The 13174-nt window shown below is 39.9% G+C and overlaps 1 protein-coding gene across 1 annotated transcript; it reads left to right on the forward strand.

Moving 5' to 3' along the window:
• The first annotated feature begins 792 nt into the window (after window positions 1-792).
• il12rb1 (interleukin 12 receptor subunit beta 1) lies at window positions 793-11791 on the forward strand. Its single transcript, XM_088313531.1, has 15 exons — window positions 793-978; window positions 1213-1333; window positions 3127-3284; window positions 3538-3674; window positions 3758-3794; window positions 4088-4210; window positions 4519-4595; window positions 5240-5471; window positions 5919-6047; window positions 6521-6619; window positions 8951-9106; window positions 9219-9374; window positions 9466-9541; window positions 10982-11057; window positions 11478-11791. The coding sequence occupies exons 1-15, from the start codon at window positions 888-890 to the stop codon at window positions 11658-11660; spliced, it is 1851 nt and encodes a 616-aa protein (XP_088169657.1). The 5' UTR covers window positions 793-887; the 3' UTR covers window positions 11661-11791.
• Window positions 11792-13174: the final 1383 nt, after the last annotated feature.

Raw genomic sequence — 13174 nt, forward strand, 5'->3', positions numbered from 1 at the left:
GTTGACAAACAGGTGAATGAGCTCAACTCCTACTTCAGTGTGTGGATTCAAGCGGACACAGGAGTTTCACAATCACTGCCGACTAATTGAGAGGCTATTCTTAATAGTATGTGACTTTCTTCTTCTAGCTGTGTTGGGGCCGCAGCTTACTAATTGTTCTCATCAGCAGTGATGAAAACGTACTTTTTTTCAAAAACTTATATGTACGAACAGGATTGAAGACCCCTGATCTTAACAGACACTGCTCTCTAGTGGATGCTTTGCTCCATCCCAAGTGCCAAAGTGACAGAACTGGATGTCAAATAGTGTATTGTCCTTGAGTCAAAATATGAACTAAATTGTGAACAATCAAGAAAAAATTACAAACATCCTAGTTTCCCTTTTTTTGCATTTTCATTCATAACCACGCAAGAATATGTAAAGTCACAAATCTTGTCCAGCTTCAAACCCATAGGATGGCTTCATTAATATCACTTTTTTTTTTTTTTGATGACTAAGATGTTTTCACATTTGACTGATTCAGCAGCATACATTGACGATTACTCTAACCAATATTTCTGGTTGTTCAGGTAAACTTTTAAGGTGAGCAAACAAAGCTGAAATAGTGAAATAAAGACAGGAATCAAAAGTGAGGACTTTCACAATCAAAGTGTGTCTGTCTGCACGCTGGCGTGGGAGGCGTCAAAAGCACATATGGAAGTCATCAGTATACCAAACCTTTGTCTTTATGAGAATGTGTTGTTCTTCTGACACGTGTGGGTTTCTTCAGCACCTCATTGAACCTCCCAAAAGTGCAACCGGCGGCATTTCTGAGAAACAGATCTGGGTTATGTGAAGGCAGGTTAAATAGAACACCTCTCGCTCTCTATCATACACACACACAACACATGAGAACTGAACTCATGGAAACTTTAGGCTGGATTTCACCACTTCGATACGTTGTTATGTTGCTTCTGTTCACGGCAAGTTCCAGCAAAGGTAAATGAACATGGATGCAAATGCTATTCATTTGTAATATTCTTTAACCTGTCAATTTACTATCTACGAACATAATCCTTGAAAAATACAGATTATTCATAGTGCTCTGGACAAACATCTGTCTGAGTCTTCTGAAGCTGACTTTGATATTTTGAAGCAACAGTGTGAAGGTGATTCCTTCTGAAAGATTATGGCCGATTTCTGAAATCCTTTTTGAAATGTTTGGCCCAAAAGGGTCAGAATGTGAGGCTCCTTCAAGTCCTCAGTGCTTCAGAAGAAACAACGAGTCGACCGTTTACGACTGTGAATGGAGCATCAATACGAGACACAGACATACATTTGACCTCCACTTCAGGTAAGAACTTAAGTATAAGTTATGTTGTACTCTATAGGTAAATGATATTGGGGATTGAGCGTCAGACCAAAATGAAAACAAGTGAAAAATAATAATATGCTATTAACTATCCAACTGGTATTTTTTAAATATTTTTTTAGAGTGAATGTTACGATTATTGACAATGTGGTTCTGAAGCGCATCCTAAAATATTGCCTGGAGGCAGTGTGGATTTACAACGGTACTTTGACATGCTTATTTATATATACATTATACATATAGATAAAATCCATACGTATTTTCTTCCATGAATTTACTCATTCAACAAATACATTTTGTAAAGAAATGGCATATCATTAATCTGTTACAGTCCTCAAAAAAAATTTTTTTTAATCATGTTGTAAATAATTAAAAATAGGAGTGTATTGTAAAATGTGAATCTAAAAAAATAATGGGAAAAAAACTCGAGAAATTGTAAAGAAATAAAAATGTCTTTCTAATCAAAATAAGTGCAAACACACAGCAAAATTTGTGTTCGCTTTTAAGTGGGGTGTGGCCTTGTCAGGTTTGCTCGCCGGTGGGCGAGGAGGAGGTGGACCCAGAGGTGCGAGGAAGCAGGGAAAAGGGTAAACTTAAGGGAATTTATTAAATTAATCAATGAGGACAAATAACATGGCGTGGACAAACAAACGTGGCAGGGTGCAAAATGACTATGACGAACTAAACTTGACTAAACAGAACAAAAACCGAGGAACGAAGACAGTGACAAAAACTAGTGACAAAAACTAGGGACAAGAGCGGGAGCAAGAACGGGAGCGAAGCGAGAACATGAGCGTGAACGAGATCAGGGAGCAGTCGTGACAGTCCAAATGAAGAAGCAGGAGTAATGTTCCAACAATGGGTTGTCGGAGTGAGGTGTTTAAATAGTCCAGTCAATAGGGGAGCAGATGGGAATCAGGTGTGTTGATGATAACGGGGAACAGGTGCGTGGCTGGTGAGACAGAGTGCTGAGGGGAAACGCCCTACTCAGCTGACAAACATAAACAAAAGTGCACATGGTAGGAAAGTGACAAAAACAATAACAAAAACACATGCAGACGAAAACAATGACAAAAACCCCTGTCATGCCCGACGCGGATCATGACAGGCCTAGTGAATGATGGGAATTTCAACTCCAGCTGGGGTTGACGATTTCCCATACGATTATTTCAATGTGGGCGTCTTTTTTTATTTGGGTGTTTCACGGTTTGTCCAATTCTATAAACAGCTAAAAGCAAGTCGGTGACCGTTGCTTTTTTTTTCATTTAATTTCAATTTTGACTTGTAAACACAAAGTAAAGAAACTCTCAAATTGGGGCAATTGGAAGTTACGGCACTACTGCATGTTAAATGCAGAATCAAGCGCCTAAAATTATTATTTGATGGAAATTTTACTTACCGCTTGGATAAATTGTGGTGTGTCTGGATTGCTGTCAACTCTACTTGTGTGAAAATATAAAGCCAGATAAATCTTACGTCGTCAGTCCAGTTCTGGACATGAGGACTTCCAGTCCACCGTTGCACACTCATACAGTTGATTTACATAATCACTCATTATGAGTTTCTCCACCCTTTGCAGCTAAACTGGGCAAAGATCCTACACTAACTGGATCTATTTTGTTGGATGCACAGATTAATGTTACCTTCTGCTAAGCAGCACATACTTAATGGCGCAACGACGTTGTCAATGTGGTTGCATTTTTTTTGTTGTTGTTGTTATGTGGTCATCCATGTCCTCCTGTCCCAAAAATGTGAGTTGCTTTCTGTCTGCATAGTGAACATGACACAAAAGTTGAGAACATTCAAGATACCCGCATTCAGATCAATGACGAGGTGCTCATCAAAGATCGACTCGTTGATATTTGGGTGGAAGCTCACAAAGGAGACTCAGTGTGCAAGTCAAACAAAACCTCCGTTATACTCCGCGAAACAGGTGAGAACCGTCTATTTCAGGTTGGTATGGAATCCCATGTAATATTTCGGGTGTGGTCTTAACTTGTGATGGGTACCACAACATTTTAAGGCACCCCGTATGTAGGGTTTGTTATAAAAAGTGTCAATTGAATAGGAAGAAAACAAATACGGAAAAAAGATGGTAAGGGCGAAAACAAATGTGTGAAGCCATGTCGCTTTATTGAAATAAAAATTATTTTATAAAACTAATTAATTCTGCTCCTCTCCAACAGTTAAATTTGAAGCACCACAAGACATTACAGTGGCCTGGTTTCAAAACCACCTCAATGTGACCTGGAAAGCTGCAGAAAAATACCTGGCCTTGGCTGAGGTCTGGTTTCGAACGGAAGAAAATAAGCCGTGGCAAAAGGTTCTTGTTTTTGAGAAATCCTGCATGTCCAATTTATGTGCTTTGTGTAATAACCATTTGATTCTTTTTGTTTTTGTTTACAGAGACTAAACACCACAGAGTTCAGCCACAGTAAGATGTGTCAGTATTCTTTTATATTTTCTATTCATATTTTCAACTGCTGTTTCTTTCCCCTCCTTGTTAATAAACAAAACCAATAATATGTCTTATTTTGCAAAAATATTGATATAAGTCTACTCTCAGTAGTCACACCATTACAAAGTTCAGTACAATATCTTGATCTTCAGTCCCTCCCCAGTAATTCATTTTGGGGATTTTGAGGCAGGTTTTGTCTGTTGAATGAGACCTGCCACCTGCTATATTTCAAAATATCAACTTTGTTTCACCGTGGCTTTCTTGTATTTCCAAAACAGATCATTTAGCTGTCGAGAACTTGCAGAAGCATACATCCTACCAGGTTAAGCTCAGACATCGGACCAAAGTGACCCGTAACCCTCTATGGAGCGAATGGTCTCCACTTGTGATTGTTCCTGCAGGTGACATTTGTCTATCTCTTTTACTTATTATTAATAGTATTGTTATATTTAGCCGGGAGAGGGTCACCGAATGAGGCATTGAAGCATTATTTTATTAATTTCAAATACAAAAGCATACAACTTTATTTATATAGCGCATTTCACAACAGCAGGAGCTGTAACAAAGTGCATTAAATCTAGCCTAGATGTAACGAAGGCATGGGTTACTGTTTCTGAGTGCTGCTGAGGAAGAAAGGGCTTCACTTTAGCCTGCTGCCTAAGATGAAAGAAGCTGGATCGAACAACTGTTATTTGGTTTTCCACTGCAGAGCTTGAAGAAAAGATGGAGGTTAATATGACGCTGAAACAATTTGAAGGTGCACGGAAGGTCACGCTCGTGTGGAAGGTAAGCCAAAAGTTTTGATTTACAGAGACGGTACCTGCGGGTATGAGGTGCGGTAGTATGTGGCCAATGTTCTGAATACACAGTTATTGCTTCAACTGAAGGAATTGATTTAAACATACATTCAAAGTTTTTACTGAAGGACTATCGGTCTGCAGAAGCAACTGAACCGTGCGTGAAATGACAACACTAGACATTTTGAGATGATTATTCTACTGTTATATCATTTGGGCGAAAGACTCGAGATAGCAAACAGGTTTGTTCTGATACGATCGTATCAAGGAACATCTCTGTGAGGCACACGTGTCGTAAGCGAGCAAGGACATACCTTGAATTCAGAAATACAGAATTAAAATAGAAGTCATAATTCCAAGGTCAACAGCGTAAGGTGCAAGGTAATCAGTGAGCATGATCACAGTACAGAGCTCAGGGAATGTGATATTAGCATTTTTTTCCCAGGATGTAATTAAAAAGTCGTGTGTTATAGGCCAGGAAGTTTTCCCTCTGTCTGCGGATCAAAGCAGTGACAGCAGCAAATCACTGAAGCAGCTCTTCTTTCTGTCTATTGGATCTCACTGAGGATATGTCTCAGTCACCCGGATCAGTTGAGCTGGATAAGCGTAACTGAGCTGCACTCTGTTTCTTAGCCAGTTCACCATGCAGCGGCAGTACCCGGAGTGACATACATCGTGAGGGACTCGCAGTCTTCCGGAGGATGTCCGTGTATGACGAAGAAAGCCCATACCATCAACAGGACTGAATACACAGACTATGTTTCCGACTCTCCGGTCAACTTCTCTGTTATGGCCAGAAACGCAGCAGGATTCTCTCCCCCAGCCATCATACAAATACCAGCAAAACCTACTCCCAATTTAAAACGTATGATTTACAAAGTCAACTTGAAACTGAGAATCGAATGCACTGTAAACCGTCCGGACAAAGGAATTGGGACCTGCAGAAATTTCAGGATGTAAAAATCAAAGACAATTTTGTAATTGGATCCAAAAGAACATTTGTGATCTAAAAGATGTCCAAGCTCACTATCTCTGTTCTAGTTCATCCCAAAGGTGTTTGATGGGGTTGAGGTCAGGGTTCTGTGACCTTTTCCGTAGGACATAGTTGGGAATAGGTGAAGAAGGGGCACAAGCTAAACTCTGATTGATTGATTGATTGATTGATTGCGTGATTGATTGATTGATTGATTGATTGATTGATTGATTGAGAGGTGTGTCCTGATTCTTTTGTCCATAGTGCACAGTATCCATTTTAGAATACTGTTATATGTTGTTGATTACTTTTTTTATTTGTTTTCTTTACATTTTGCAGCTTGCAATAAAACATTAATGGATCACAAACTGAATGAGACCACCTGCCTCGAGTTGTACAGGCTTCAAGATGGAGACTTAAGTCAATTGACAAGGAAGACTAAAAGACACATGAACCTTTTTAGAAACAGTAAGATACCGTTAAAAACTCAACACTGTGGCTAAAGAAAGTCACAAAAATAAGTCATACATAATTCCTTTATATTCGGGGTACCCCAAGAGCCCCTATCCAGACAGTTTGAGATGCATCCCTACTGCAGCACACCTGATTCAAATGATCAGCTCATGAACAAAGTTTGCAAAATCATGATAATGAGCCTGAGGATTTGAATCAGGTGTGTTGCAGGAGGGATGCATCTAAAACAGGCTGGATAGGGGCTCTTGAGGACTGGACTTGGGTACCCCTGCTATATATGATATTGAAAGTCGGACGGCATTAGTTCATGAATAAAATTTTCCAGAAACTGCATTGGCTGTAAACTAAACTAGACCAAGAGCTAATGATTGTACACTTTTCACCAACTCACTTTTCTGTCTTGTTAGCTTATTTCCAGACGTTATGTTTAATACATATGATTGATTGTTTGTCTTTCTGTTATATAGGCATCAAGGACTATGTGGGTTACATTTACTTTGAGCACCTATGCATGAACGAGAGACCAAAGACAGTTCAAATGTGCCTGTATTATAAAAAAGAGAATGGTAGGTTGATTTGAGCTTGATTGTCGCAATTATGGTTTACCTCATGCTTGTGAGTCACGTTCGTCCAAGTCATTTCATTATTAAGGCATTCAAATCAAAAACATGCATAGTAGGTTGATTGAACACTCTAAATTGTGCCCTGGTCCCTGGTGTGAGTGTGAGAGTGAATGGTTGTTGAGCTTTGTGTGTCCTGCGATTGGCTGGCAATTTGTCTGTCACAATTCACCAATGTCCATACATGGCGGTGGCAGCAGGACACACTAAGCCGAAGTTTGATGATGATGATTCAAGAGTTTGGGGTACTGGACCTTTTGATAACAGGCTGTTCGGACCCTGGACGAGTTCCGCAGACTTTGGTCGGCATTGTAGTATTTGTTTCTTGTGAGTGGTGTACTCTGTCAAGGCTGTCCTTTGTCCCTGTTTCTGTTCTTTCACGGGCAATTTTTTTTAACTCAGCCAAGGTGTTGGGTGGGTCTAGTTTGGTGGCCTCCATTGAACATTTTTGCATCTTGCAGATGATGTAGTTCTGTTTGGGGTTCATCAAGCCCCAATCTTCAACTTGCACTGGATTGCTTTGCATTTTATTGTGACGCAGCTGGAATGTGAACCAGCAATTCCAAGGCTGATGCCATGGTTCTTAGTCAGTAAATGTCGGGGATGAGACCATGCCCCAAGTAGAGAAGTTCAGGTATCTTTAGCTATTGCGAAGTGAGGGAAGAGTAGAGCAGGAGAATGTCAGGCATATTGGTGCTGCAATTATTCAGTCTTTCCATCAGTCTGTTGTGGTGAAGAAGAAGCTCTCCATCTACTGGTTGATCTTGATGTTCCCATCATCACGCTTGGTGTGGCACATGACCAAAATGAGCAGGATCACGGATGAGTGACTGAAATTAATTTCCTCTGCTGGTTGCCACGGCTCTAGACACACACTTGGGGATCCCTTCAGAAGAGCTCGATGAAGTGGCTGGGGAGAGGCATGAACGTACTTACTAGCTAACCTCTGATCCTACCAAAGACAAGCGAAAAAAACGGATGGATAGATTAATTTTTACAATCATCAGCCACAGCCATTTTCTGAGCAAACTGGGGAAGAAGACTCACTCTTGACCCACCACACACCACAGGATAATCGGTCAGGCTTAACTGCCCTGACGCTTTGTGGGAGAGCTGTTACTAAAGGTGGCTCATGCCAGAAAGAACCAGGCAAGGTTATTCTTTTCACTGCTCGCCCCACTGCCTCTGCTTTTATTAGAACTTGAAACAGAAACTAACTCATAACGAAAGTTAGACGGCCTACACCCTACATGAGTTGTGTCTTTAAGACAGGGGCGTAGGCCACAGTTTTTGTTAACTTTCGATTGCGTGTTCTTAGCAAAAATATCGGCGTGTGTGCGTGTGCAAACATGAATGCAATTAGCGCATAAAAACATGATTAGAAATACACAAACTGATGATATAAGGTTACTTGAGGTTATTATGATCTTCAGCTTATTTTACAATAACCTTTCAGTGACATCTGAAAATCATACATTTGCCGATTTGATGGAAAGTGGTGGGAAAATACCAGAGATGGGCAGTTTACCCTATTTTTCCGGTCTGTCCTCCATCCTCGGTCTGCGAGCTAGGCACCAATCCATTATTGTCCCTCCGTTATTATTCCTAAAATAAGTCCCCATCCGTCCTCATCCTTCAAAACGCTCCTGTCCTTGCTTTTTGCCAGTCCGTGCATAAAGACATGGAAGAAAGGCTAATGGCAGAGGATCCAGTCTTGGAGGCATACTTGACTGGGAGATGCGTAAACTATTTTTACAGATGACTAGTGCTCCTCCTCTTGTCGACTTGAAGCCAAGTGAAGTCACGCCCTCCCGCATACAAACACGGTGAACACGCACGAGACAAGCAGAGCGTTGTGATATTTCACATTTGGTCTGAAGTTGTGTATTGGCGGATACACATGCAAGTTGGCCATGTATCTGTCAGTCATAAGTGAAATGGGCGTCCGTGGGTACTTGACCAGGTTCGAGGTGATAACAGGGACGGGCGAAAACCTAGTTCCGTTCTTGCTTAGTCCGTCCTTTTGAAACTTCTCCTCCAATGGACGTTTGTCCAGGTTCTGTGCATGGGACGGAATAACTAGATCTGTGAAATACTCTATTTTGGTCCATTTGCAGAGATTTGTGTATCCTGCTTTATTCCAGGAAGAAAGAATGCAAATTTCCGTCTTTCCTCCATTGTTGTCCTTTGTCTCATGAATTGATTTTTTTTTTGTCTTGTCATCTCAATAAAATTCGACATTATTTTTTAATCTAAAACTCTCTTCACCCCATTCAGTTCCAAGGACGGCTCCCCAAGACTTGTTCGCCTTCAATGAAAAACATAGTTCTGTCACGCTGTCTTGGAAAGCAATACCCACTGAGGACAGGCGAGGTTTCCTTACATACTACAATGTGTGCAGTGTGCAATTACATTCTAATGACGAGCGCAATCGTAAGTACTTAATTGACATGACCTTTCGGTTCACGACACATTCTCTTGTTTCAAGATTTTCCAATTGTTTTAGTGTTTATACATTGATATTTTCGAACCTCTTTGATTTCAGAATGTCACAGTGTACCAGCTTCCATGGCTGAATACCGTCTGGAAAATTTAACACCAGTAACAAAGTACAACATCACAGTTGCTGGGGTGACAAGAGCTGGAGAAGGTCCTAAGGCCACAGTAACTTTCAAGACAAAGCCAATGAATTCTATGTCAGGTATCGGACAATGGATTCACATACCGTGGGATGCATGTCAATGAAGTAGTTTTCTAATGCTTTTTTTTTTTTTTTTTTACCTCACCAATAGAATGGTTGAAACGTGGCTTGATTATGGCATTCCTGTTTATCTTTCTTTTAATAGTATGCTCATGGTGCTGGAAAAGGTGAGTGAGCCCTGCTTTTACACACAGTAAAATAACATATGATACATAGTAAACAGGGACTAAACCTTTGCAAGGCAAATACCAGGAATTGAAACTTTCTTTGGGCAGCATGATAAAAATAAAGGTTGACATGTCTATGTCACAGTTGAGAGGTTTCACAATGGGATAGACGCCAGCTCTCCTACATGAATCATTCTTGAAGCTAACATAAAATAGCCTGCTAAAAAAAACTAATAGCATAGACAAAAATCCAAACTTTTGGTCATCAAGCAACCCGTTGAGCCCAAACCACCTCGCAAGACCAACCAGCTGTTGTTGCCCTGCTCGTGAGTGGTAACAGCAGCAAGTCCAGTAGGTCACCAGCTCCTGGCTGGTCCCCTGCTGGGTGGATGTGGCTCAGTTCGTTGCTCAGTGACTGAAGTTTTGGCTGTTTGAACCTTGGCTGCTTTGTTTTGCTTTCTGGGCCAGCAAGACCAGCATGAAAACACAACTAAAGCATGCTGGCCTATGCATTTTTTTTAACAGGGAGTAGAAAGCACAGATGTCTGTTTCCAAATGTTAAAAGTAACAGTATTTTTTTTTTCAAATAAAAATAACACTCAAGTAAAGTACAGATACCTGAAAATGATGTAATTCATTTATATCCCTGTGGGCAAACTACGGCCAAGGGGCCACATGCGGCCCGTTAAACGTTTTAATCCGGCCCGCCGAACTTGAAAAAAATTACATGAATAAACCTTGTTGATATTTTATTTTCTAAATATTGTGTTGTGTCAAAGACAGATATTTTGTTGTAATGCTTTTGTTCAGTTTCATTTAAAATTAATTGTATTTTTTGTCTCTGATGAGGTGAGGTTACCAAAACACTCCATCCATCTGCTCCTGGTCCGGCCCTTCTGTCAAATTCTAGAACCCATTGTGGCCCCCCCAATCAAAAAGTTTGCCCACCCCTGATTTATATAGAGCTTTATCTTCATAATACGTTTACGAAACCATATTTACCTATCTCATTCAAAAGTCTCAGCGTGTAAGCCAACACTTCACAACCAACAGTGCTGACTTTACAACTTAAACAGAGCTTTATATGTCGATTTCACATCCACAAAGATCAAGATGTGTTCTCTTGCTCTGCAAACTATTTCCATTTGCCTCTCTGTCACATGTTATTCAGTCACCATCAAAAGCTGAGTTTTACTAGTTCTCTTATAGAGTGGTTACATTTTCTTTGTATTTATAGGACAATTAAGAATATTGAAACAATACCAACATGTTGAAGGATTATCATGATTCTAAACTGATAAAAAAAAATATACAAATTATCTAAATTGTGGGTTAGCGTGACAGATTGTGTTCAACTTTGAAAGTTCCGCTGTATTTTAAAACATAAATAAAGTGTTAACAGTTTAATGTTTAATAATACTGTGTGTTCTTTGTGTTCAGAATGAAAAAGAAGATACTTCCTCCACTACCAAAGCCTCCTATTTTGGAGTTTGCCTCACAGCAAAGAGTTAATCTGGTAAATCTCATGCCTGTTTCTATTAATAGAAATTTCATTTTTATGGTTTGATTTCTATAACCTTCACCAACTGAGTCATCTTTGCAGTGGAGGTTAGTTTAAAACATAAAGGGGATTTGAAAAAGCCCTGTGTGCATGTGACTTTGTGTGACATTTCATGAAGATTAATTTCAAAAGTGAGAAGGGAGGAAGCCAGTTAGATTTTTTTTTTTACGTATTTCAGGAAGGCGGACAAAGGTGAGAAAATTTCTGCCGCTTCTGAAAGATGATGTGAGACTACTGTCAATATTGGTTATGACTTAGCAAGCAAAACACTGAATACATGAACCTTACTCCTGGGTCGTAGTCATACAAACCTTTAAAAGGGGGAAAATGATGATGCTTACCGTAATGTTCCTCTGATATCCTGACCAATAACAGGAAATGCTCGGGGGGAAGGAGGAGGTGGTGACACTGCAGCAGCTGCATCCAAAGGGTCACACTGGAGGGGAGGATGCAGAGAAGACGACCATGTTGTTAAACGTTGATATCAAGACGACAAGGGTGTCTGATGGGCACAGGAATGATACTCTGACACCTTCTTTTCTTCTTTTATTCAACTAACACTGAGGGCTTCCAAAGAAGATGGAATGTCAAATATGGAACAAGAAGATAGGCTTGCCTTTGTTGCTGTACAGGAAATGATTGATCATTAAGATGAGAGAAATTGATTAAAAAATGACTTTCTGCTTTTAGTCTGAGGTAATGTTTATTATCATCAGAACGGTTCAGTGTCTTATTTGCCTTGGATATGTGTCACACCACCTCGTTTTACAACTACAGAACACCTCCAAAATAAAATATATCAGGAACAAGGAAGAGGTCTAGCTATTTGTCACCCATTTTGAATGAATACTTAAGTGAAATCAAAGGTCTCCTGGCTAGATTTGCGCCACAGGTAAACCATCCCTTGCCCACCCCCCTTTTACTATCCAGCCCCACAATAAAAGGACTCACCCCCACACCCTGACACCTGCAAAACTACACATTATATTATTTGTATTATTTTACTACATCAGCATGCCCGCGGCCCGAATAAGGGTAAGATGTTCTGATAATGGATGGATGGGTGATAAATACAGCCTGGAAAGATTTAGTCTGGTGGGGAGTCACATCAAGCGCATTTCTGAGGCTGGGCAAACATGAGCAAACTGACAGTGTGACGTTGCTTACGAAGGACACGTCAATGCAAGTAAATACATTTGATTTGACAGTCAGTTTTGAAACGAAGCTGAGCTACTGTGGATTTGGTTTCTAGACCCACTTTCTTACTGGGTGTGGCTTTCTAAGCTACAATACACAGGCTGCACGGTGGGTGACTGGTTAGCATGATTGCCTCACAGTGCAGAGGTCGTGGGTTTGATTCCGGCTCTGGCCTTCCTGTGTGGAGTTTGCATGTTAACCCTGTACCTGCACGGGTTACCGCCTGGTACTCCGGTTTCCTCCCACATTCCAAAGACATGCATGATAGCTTGTATATATATATATATATATATATATATATATATATATATATATATATATATAAATATATATATATATATATATATATATATATATATATAAGTTGTTTAACTTAATTAATAGGCATTTTAGATTAAAAAAAATAAAATGAAAAAAAAGAACAGTAAGGAGGTCTGCATATATTTTCACTTGTTGGGTTGCAAATGAAATGAGACAATGTTGCCTATGAGTGAAATTTGTTGCATGACATGATGCCTCAGTCAATTCTAATCGTTTCTATTTCAGCAAAACTTAACACCATATAGTCTGCTGTGGCTTAGCAAAATAGCCTTTAGCCGGCTGTCTCTCACATCAATCATAGAATTCTGCATATCTTTTTCTTTTGCCCGTTTGTTATCTTCTTTTCTGTTTCTAAACAGGGCACCTGATGGCATTTTCACATCACCCAATCAATAATGTGAAGGCATATGCGTTTATATTATTACTATTATTATTATTATTATTATTATTTATATTTTTCTCAAAGTTTCTCAAGGTTCTCAAAAACACAAAAAGACGCCGCGATACCACCGTTTGGCCACTAGAGGAACCCATGTGTATTCTCAACCTCCTGC

This window comes from Idiotropiscis lumnitzeri, chromosome 13, assembly GCF_059441095.1.
Source record: "Idiotropiscis lumnitzeri isolate Australia: NSW breed Sydney's pygmy pipehorse chromosome 13, RoL_Ilum_1.0, whole genome shotgun sequence".
In the NCBI taxonomy this organism is placed as follows: Eukaryota; Metazoa; Chordata; class Actinopteri; order Syngnathiformes; family Syngnathidae; genus Idiotropiscis; species Idiotropiscis lumnitzeri.

What these genes read in the sequence shown, in the direction of transcription:
- il12rb1 (XM_088313531.1), top strand. Translation starts at nt 888, where the DNA reads ATGAGAACTGAACTCATGGAAACTTTAGGCTGGATTTCACCACTTCGA. An exon ending in CACGGCAAGTTCCAGCAAAG is followed by an intron (nt 979 to 1,212) that starts GTAAATGAACAT and finishes TTGGCCCAAAAG; the next exon opens with GGTCAGAATGTGAGGCTCCT. An exon ending in AGGTCACGCTCGTGTGGAAG is followed by an intron (nt 4,596 to 5,239) that starts GTAAGCCAAAAG and finishes TCTGTTTCTTAG; the next exon opens with CCAGTTCACCATGCAGCGGC.